The sequence below is a fragment of the Erythranthe guttata genome, chromosome 14 (genome assembly GCF_056151865.1).
Source record: "Erythranthe guttata isolate IM_541 chromosome 14, IM_541, whole genome shotgun sequence".
Taxonomy (NCBI): Eukaryota; Viridiplantae; Streptophyta; class Magnoliopsida; order Lamiales; family Phrymaceae; genus Erythranthe; species Erythranthe guttata.
Window position 1 is genome coordinate 2,745,617 of NC_142546.1, and position 8,761 is coordinate 2,754,377.

At 34.9% G+C, this 8,761-nt stretch overlaps 2 protein-coding genes across 3 annotated transcripts; both read right to left on the reverse strand.

Annotated features, from left to right (window-relative positions):
* Window positions 1-740: 740 nt before the first annotated feature.
* Window positions 741-4,692, reverse strand: OVA5 (Lysyl-tRNA synthetase, class II). The gene is made up of 14 exons (XM_012988773.2): window positions 4,316-4,692; window positions 3,872-4,090; window positions 3,483-3,594; window positions 3,289-3,397; window positions 3,152-3,209; window positions 3,007-3,075; window positions 2,751-2,858; window positions 2,539-2,631; window positions 2,341-2,445; window positions 2,007-2,213; window positions 1,823-1,917; window positions 1,601-1,691; window positions 1,176-1,331; window positions 741-1,027 (listed from the first exon to the last, which is right to left on the reverse strand). The coding sequence occupies exons 1-14, from the start codon at window positions 4,571-4,573 to the stop codon at window positions 935-937; spliced, it is 1,773 nt and encodes a 590-aa protein (XP_012844227.1). The 5' UTR covers window positions 4,574-4,692; the 3' UTR covers window positions 741-934.
* Window positions 4,693-5,612: 920 nt separating this feature from the next.
* On the reverse strand, window positions 5,613-8,161 carry LOC105964252 (uncharacterized). Of its 2 annotated transcripts, none has more exons than XM_012988774.2 (3): window positions 7,164-8,161; window positions 5,987-6,803; window positions 5,613-5,879 (listed from the first exon to the last, which is right to left on the reverse strand). In XM_012988774.2, coding segments are annotated over exons 1-3 (948 nt in total). In that variant the 5' UTR covers window positions 7,293-8,161; the 3' UTR covers window positions 5,613-5,877. The 2 variants fall into 2 exon arrangements, with proteins under 2 accessions (XP_012844228.1, XP_012844231.1); XM_012988777.2 differs by lacking the exon at window positions 7,164-8,161 and adding an exon at window positions 6,954-7,129.
* Between the last annotated feature and the right edge of the window lie 600 nt (window positions 8,162-8,761).

An 8,761-nucleotide genomic window follows, 5' to 3' on the forward strand; every position in this document is an offset into this window, starting at 1 on the left:
TGCGATTTCAAGATGTTGATCGGAACCAGTTGAGCTACTACCCATGCGGGCATGAATTGTAATTTTTATTTATATGGTTAGTTGCCGACTCCTTCGTTACCCCAGTGTATACAAATGGGTAAACTAGGGAACTAAGGGTGATAAATAAATTAAGTATTTTGAATTTAAAGAATGATGGTGGTGGAGTAAATATGGTGATGAATTGAGAGTTTCTTGTGTGGAAATATAGCACCATTCAAATTTAAATGGGTAAATTACGGTCACATTTGAAGTAATGTTAAATTATGAAGAAAAAAAAAACCTCTTCTTCAGTCAATAAAATTAACATTATCGTCCTCAACTATAAACCTTCTTACACGTTTATCTTTGCGATGTCAAATGTAGTGAAATCTTCCAAAATTATGTGTATATTTTCCAATTTAAACTTATTTTGTGTCATTCGAACTCCACATTTTGAAATAAGATGATCATAAGATGTGTCTCTTAACTTATAAATATCAACCTGCGGTGCATCAAAAACTGTCTTTTTGCATAAAACGAGTACATACTAGAGAATATTCCACGGAATCTAGAAGTATCTATTGAATTTGACACGATAAGGGTGAACATGTAAAAACATTCATAGTTGAGGGATAATTGTAATTACCCAAACATGAGGAGAATTTTCGTAATTTGACATCATCTCGGAGGTGGCCGTAACTTACCCGATTTAAATACACATCAATTACTTTAAACTGACATGAAACCAATACTTCAGTAATCGATTCCATTTACGATCCAAGATTTCAAAATTCAAATGAACAAAAGTTGTCAAAAAAAATAAATAAATAAAATACACTTAAATAGCTCATTATGCTCCTTAAATGAGAATAATAATAATAATAATTAAAAAAATAAGATTAATGTAGAAAATGGAACACAAATGAAACACCTATCACTGCTGAGTCTTGAGAACAGGGAATGCGATAACATCACGTATACTAGCCGAGTTCGTCAACAGCATCACGAGCCTGTCGATTCCAAGCCCCTACAACATTGAAATATTTATCAAGTTTTAATTATTATTTTTTTAAATTTAATTTGAATATAATAAGAATTTATCGTATATCTCAGTAAAAGTAATAAAGAGGGATATGTATGTATGTATGTATGTATGTATCTATGTATGTATATACCATTCCAGATGCAGGAGGCATTCCATATTCAAGAGCAGTCAAGAAATCTTCGTCAAGAGTCACATTATACGCGTCTTCATCTTCGACTTTCTCCGATGTTGTTTTCGCTGCATTCTTCTTGTTGTGCTGCCTCACTTGCTCTTCCAGGCGTGCTCTCTATATTTTATTAATTACACCAAATTATCGGAATATATATTATTATTATCATTAATATTCAAGGTCGATATATTTTTTTTTTTTCGTTTAATAGGTATATGATGGCACGCTAACATAATCAAGCAGTTTGCTATAATGGATCCACTATAACAATGTTTCGTACGATAGGTACAGCTCTCCATTTGGTAAAAACGTCAATTATTATGTAGGGGCAAAATTGGAAAAGAGAAAATAACCACATTTCCGTGCTTTAAAGAAAGCATTCTTACCTGGTCCAACGGATCGGTCAACTCCGAGAAAGCATTTGCCATCTCACGACCGCATACGAAGAGCTCAAATCTCTCCGTCAAGCCTGCATGTCTGAAAAAATCACAAGAAAAAAGTACGATCATCGAAATTATAATAATAATAATAATATATAAATAAATAAAAAATAAAACTAAAAAGAATCCAATTGGAAAAACAAATAGGTTTTATAAAAGTATCAACACCTTCTATGCGGTTTGGCGAGCGGAGATACTTCGATTGGATAGTCCAAAACAAAAGTCGGTTGCAATAGTTGCGGTTCTACGGCTAATTCAAAAACCTGGACATTCCAAAAAATCAATATTAAAAAACAAGAGCATGATTTTTTTTATTCTTTCAATTAAGTATGTGAATAAGTTATAATTCAACCTCATTAAGCATACGACCAATAGACAAGCACGATTGAATCGAACTCTTATTTAGATGATCACAACCAACTTCTAGTTTTTGAAGAACAACTTCTTTTGCAGTAGTGAGATCGTCTCCAAACTCGTTGAAATCAATCCCAGTTGCTTCTTTCACAAGATTGTGCATTGTCTCTCTCCTCCACGGTTTTTCTAAGCATATCTCCACACCCTGCAAAGAAATCAACAGAAGAAAATAAAAAAACGAGACTTCGTTAAGAAGCAGCAAAGAGTGTGTGTGTGTCTATATATATATATATATATATATATATATATATATATATATATATAAATGTAACCTGATAATCGAGGGTAAGTTTCCCATTAACTGCAATAGCACAACGGGTTACAATCTCTTCTGTCATATTCATCATACTTTCGTAGTCTGAATACGCTTCGTACATCTAATCATCATGCAAAAAAATATAATCAAATACTCATCATTCTTTTTGTCAAAATAAAAAAAAAAAATCGAGCAAAATAAAGGTATGATTTACCTCAATGGTGGTGAATTCAGGATTGTGACGAGTTGAAAGGCCTTCGTTTCTGAATATTCTGCCTATCTCGTATACTTTTTCAAATCCACCAACCTGTCAATCAGCAATTAAAACATTAATAATAAAGAAAATAAAAAATATATAAAAAAATATTATATAAATTATTAAAATATTGTAAATTATTAAGAATGCTAACAAAACGAGAATCTCACGAGCATTCTCTTCAAATGTAGCTCAGTTGCGATTCGAAGATAAAGATCTTGACCGAGAGAGTTATGGTACGTAATAAACGGCCTAGCTTCAGCTCCACCAGCTGCACCCTATTATATAGAAGATAAAACAAAAATTTACGTACTTACAAAGAAACGGAAGACAATTGGAACTGAGCTGTACTCTGTTCTCTTATCTACGTATAATACTTTTGTCGATAATAATTACCTAAATAATAGTAAAAGGCACGTAAAATACCTGAAGAACTGGGGTCTCGACTTCGATAAAACCGGCAGATTCTACTGTTTTTCGTATTTCTGATATAATCTACTGAAAACAGGCAGAATTTAGCACCTTGCTAGCATAATCACCGAAGAAACGAAAGGCGTAACAAAAGAATCACCTTAGCTCGTTTCCTAAATGTGTCGGCTACCTCCGGATTCGCAATCATATCTACATATCTAATTAAAAAAAATGAAGAGTATGCATAAATAAAAAGAAATACATTTGTAGAAATAAAATAAATTAAGAGATTTTTACCTTTGGCGGTAACGCTTATCTATATCTGTCAGGCCGTGATATTTATCGGGTAGAGGAAGCAAAGATTTCGTAAGGATTGAGAATGAAGTCAAATAAACAGATAATTCCCCTTCAAAAAAAAAAAAAAACGTGAAATCACTTTGACGAAGCAAGAGAAAACAAATCAAATAAGATGAAGTAGAACAAGAATATACCTTTTTCTGTGCGCTTTATCGAGCCTTTTGCCCCCAAAATATCACCTATGTCGACTAGCGTCTTTAAATGATCAAATTGATCGCTTAATAGCCTTTCCTTCTCACAGTACAGCTATAAAACCAAAAGAAATATCTTTATTCAACTGCAACTTAATATTTCGAATGAAGAATGCAAAGGCATCGTGTACAAAAAAATCGTAGAAAATTGTTGGTTTTCGTATCATCTATTGCTAAAATCCGGGATAGCTACCTCGATACCGTACTCAATTTCTTTAATAAATTGCAAAGATAAGCTAAGATTTTTCCGACATTATCAACACCAACAAGCACACATATACGACAGAGAAACACGGAAAAGTCAACTCAGTCAATCAAGAAACCGACAGTACCTGGATCGTACCCGAGTCATCCCTCAAAGTTAAAAAGGCGAGCTTCCCAAAAGCCCTACGAGCCACGATTCTTCCAGCAATAGATACATGATCGCTCTCACTAGTCGACTCTTCACCATTTCCTAAATTCTGATAAATATGCTGAAGCTCGTTTGCCGTATGAGTTCGTTCCCACTTATAAGCATAGGGGTCGAAGCCATTGCTCCTTAGCTCTCGCACCTACAGTTATCCCCAAAAATCGATTACATTTCGAAATAATTTTTCGGTTTCTTGTTTTCCAAGGACAATTCGATTCAAGTTCAAAACAGCTTCATTAATTGGAACTCATGTACAGATTATAATTAAAGATAATATGCATCAATCGAATTATAATTTCAACCCTAATTAAAAAATCTCACTGAATTTAAACCAAATTACTAGTCTGTAGCGCGTTAAAGATTAGACCTTTTTGATGCGGATTGCGCGAACAGCCTCTCTGTCGGACGTGGAATTTGTTGACGATGAGGGCCGGCGGTTACGGCCGCCGGGGACGGCGGTCGTGGCGGCGGCGGCGGTGGTAGAAGACGGAGAAGAAGAAGAGCAGCAACGAACGATGAAAGATGGTCGGAATCTTCCAAAGAGAAAATGGTTTTTGTTAGGTTTGGAAGATGCGGCGAAGTGGAGGAGCTGCTTCAATCTCATTGGGTGCAGCGCCACCTCCATTTTTCTGCTGATTTAAGCTTCTTCTTCTCTGTTTGAGGTTTTGTTATCTGATGAATAAATCTTTGTTGCTTTTCGCTTTCGTTATAATACAGGAAAGGGAAAATTATAATTTTGGTCCTATATGTTGGTCTCTTTAGATATTTAGTCCTATAAGTTGTCATATTTCACTTTTACATGCAATAACTATGCAAATTTAGTATTTTTAGTCCTATTTCACTCAAACTTTGAATTTTAGCCGTCGTTTAATGATGTACATAACAAACTCGCAGGAATTTATTTATATGGACACTTAAAAATTATAAATGTTCATCTGATTTGATTTATAAATGTGTTGTCTAACATAATTAAAGTTTTACCTATAGTAAATTAGAGGTCGTATTTATAAATTTCCAAGCGTTCGTATAAGTAAATCATATAAGTAAAATGCGTCAAGTTTATTGGTCGCGTTATAAAATTAAAAATCATGTAAAATAGGACTAAAAATTCTATATTTGTAAAGTTATTGCATATATAACTGAAACATGACCAGTTAGAGGACTAAATTCCTGAATAGGCCAACATAGAGGACCAAATTTACAATTTTCTCATCTAGGAAAATACTATATTAACTCCTAGCTCGGAAATTGAAATGATTTTTCTTTTTTCTTTTATTTTTCTTTCGATATTTCATACAAGTTTATTAAAGTTTTGATTCTGTTATTTTGTTTAATTTTAAATTGAATTTTTTTTTTTAAAATTGATTTTTTTTATTATTCACCATACGTATTAAATTTCTATTTTTCATATTATAACTGAATAAATGTATTCGACTTAATTTAAGAAAATAATGTGAAATTTAAATGAATAAATTAATTTTGCATAAAATCCCCTTGTATTGTAGAAAATATGCACTAAATCCCCATATGTTATAAAATTGCATAAAATCCCCTCTATAATTAACGGCGATTAACGGCGTTAACTTTTAACGGAAGGGGATTTCGTGCAAAGTAAAATGAAACACAAGAGGATTCTAGGCAAGGAAAAAAATAAGCGGCGCAAATTTTCCTTAACGAACAAGGTTTTATGCTCTTTACCCGAAAAACTACATAAATAAAACTCATATATATCATCCATTACATATCATCCATCTATCCCACTCAAATATTTGCTAAAGACAATTTGAAAATAAAGATTAGAATCCGAAGTACAAAATACGAAAATTAGAAGTGAAAATCCTGCTAATATCAATCACTTAGGTCAGAAATCCTGCTAATATCAATCACTTAGGTCAGATCAGTTGTAAGGAGAGCTGTAAGGAGAACAGGTCCTGCAAACAAAAAAAAAAGAAAAAAAAAAGGCAACAAGTATTCAAGAATTAATAATTACAAATAGGAACAGCAAGAAAAGCAAAACAAGAAAAGATCAAACACTTACAGTATCCGGGATAGCGAAGAAACTCATCCAGCTTGGCAAATGCATCAATGCACATTTGTGCAGTTGCATTCATCGGCACCTCGAACCTACTGTCGTTATAGAACCAGTGAAGTCCTTCTAACTTCTCCCTCATGTATATTGGACTCATACGCTGCCATTCAATGAACATATTGTAGTTCTTGGGCAATAAATTCGCAGGCGGTGCAGAATTGATGGGATAGCTCTGATTAAATTGAACATCCGGGCAGCGTGGGCAGTGGGGATACGGGTGTCCGGCTCTGTACTTCACCACCACGGCGTAGTCGCCGGCAGTCCAATTCTGACTATTGCGAAGGCGGTCGTTGTGAAATCTCGCCCCGTTTGCCCTTAAGTCGGCGCCGAGAGATGCTATTGCATTTTCGATGTTTTGAAATCTTGGCCCGTTCGCCTTTACTTCGGCACCGAGAGATTCTATTGCATTGTCGATTTTGTGAAATCTTGGCCCGTTCGCCTTTACTTCGGCATCGAGAGATTCTATTGCATTTTCGATTTTGTGAAATCTTGGCCCGTTCGCCTTTACTTCGGCACCGAGAGATTCTATTGCATTTTCGATTTTGTGAAATCTTGGCCCGTTCGCCTTTACTTCGGCGCTGAGAGATGCTATTGCATTTTCGATTCTTTCGAGTTTTTGTTCGATTCCCTGTGTATTCGCATCTCTACCCGATCGGAGATGGACCATGGTGTGTTGTCGGATTATGGAATCACAATATTCTTGGTCAGACAATTGCCCCCCACTCGCCCGTTGTATCATACTGAACCGGCGAGTCTCGTGGCATACCTGATTTAGATTATGAGTGATCAAACATTAGATACATCAAAAATCTATATATATATATATATATATATAAAATAATTGAAAAAATAAACTGAAATGATAAATGCACACAAATTATAGGATAATTTTGACTTTTAACTAAACATCCTTAACCTCTTTCTCCAGAAAAATATAAGATAATTTCTCTTCCTACAATATTGTTTTTCCCTCAAACCCTAAAATTGAAGAAAATTGAAAAGTAAAGCATTAAAATGGATAAAAAAGAACAGGATGAAGGTTTAGAATCATCCCTAGATCTAACTCGTCACTGTTCACCATTTTATCACAACAATAAAAAAAAAAAAAAAAAAAAAAAAAAACAACCTGTTCGACAGTCGGTATAGCACCGACGGCTAAAGCATCGAGTGATCCAACATCGACGCGGTGAATTATATCACCTTCGCCGGGCCACTCTAAACCGAAACCAACTTCTTCTTCAAACAATTCTGCCATGGCGAAAGACCTAAGATAAAAGTAAAATTGGGGTTTTATCGAAAACCCCAATTTGTTAACTAGTTTTATATTTGAAAATTACAGGCCGGCCATTTTCATTTAATATCGACACTGATGGGGTCAATTTGTTATTTTCTTGGGCTAGTCTAAATATTTTAGATTGGATTTTATTATCCAATTTTATCATATTTAATGGGCTCAAAATTAAATCAAAACCTCAAGAATAGATATAACTAATAAGAGCTAATTGCAAATACCACCCCTGTATTATCTCTAATTGGCAAATATCCCCCTGTGAAAAAAAAGCTCACCAACACCAAACCCCAACCCCCAACCCCCAACCCCCAACCCCAACCCTACGAGAAAGAGAAGAAGCAGGTCAGCACCATCACACCTCATCTTCTACAATCTTCATACCAAACTCGAATCCGTACAACCCAGCCCCAATTATATCAATGGCCTATCTAACATCTCCAAGCGTTTTCTCTCGACGGCGGCGACATTGATAACGGCCAAACCTGCTAGGTCCAAAAATTGCGTCATTTTCTTCTCTTCTCTTCTCTTGCTCTTCCTTATCGCCACCACCGCCGTCACAATAGGAGATTGGGAAAGGTTTGAGGCCCGCGTAAAGTTTATAGGTAGAAACTAAAGTTTCAATAAACTAAAATTTATTGGTGGGCGGCGGATCTAGAGAAAATGGTGGTGGTGGTGAAGGAGGTGAGATGGTGGTGAGCAGCGGCGGAGCAGAACCGGCGGCCGGGTTGAGAAATGGTGGATGTGTGTGCTGTGAGTTGGGTGGGGAAGAAGAAGGCTTTTTTTTTTATTTTTTCTTTGCTTTCTTTATGTCATAAGAAAAAAAAATAGAAAACATATAAAAAAAATTAATGTTACGGTATATATTTTATTCTGGTTCTAATATATTTTTTTTTATTTTTAATATTTATAAAATAAAAAAAAATATAATATCTATAAAATTATAATATGTTTTATTAATTGCTGAAAAACCCATTAGGCCATTTTTGTCGTTTTACCTTCAGTCAAAGCCTAAAATCACAAATGATGCAGTGTGCTTCGAAAATGTTAACACAAGGTGGTGTTGGTGAGTTTTTTTTTCGTAGGAGGGTATTTGCCAATTAGAGATAACACAGGGGTAGTATTTGCAATAACCTCTAACTAATAAATACACCATATTCTCCATCATAAAAGGTATGTTTTATTTACAGACAATACACACTCCTACGCACACTAAATCACACGATCAAATCACAGATCTTGCATCGTCTTCTTCTCTATTTCATTGTATTCTTTTTTGAACTATTTTCCCAATTAACATGAGCGTCAGAGGGTCTCACGGGGGCTCAAGCCCCGGGATTTTCAGGTAAAAGATAGGGTAAATTACAACCACCCCTTAAGCTATGGTCAAATTATGAAGAAAAAAACCCATCATGTTTGGATAATTACATCTACCG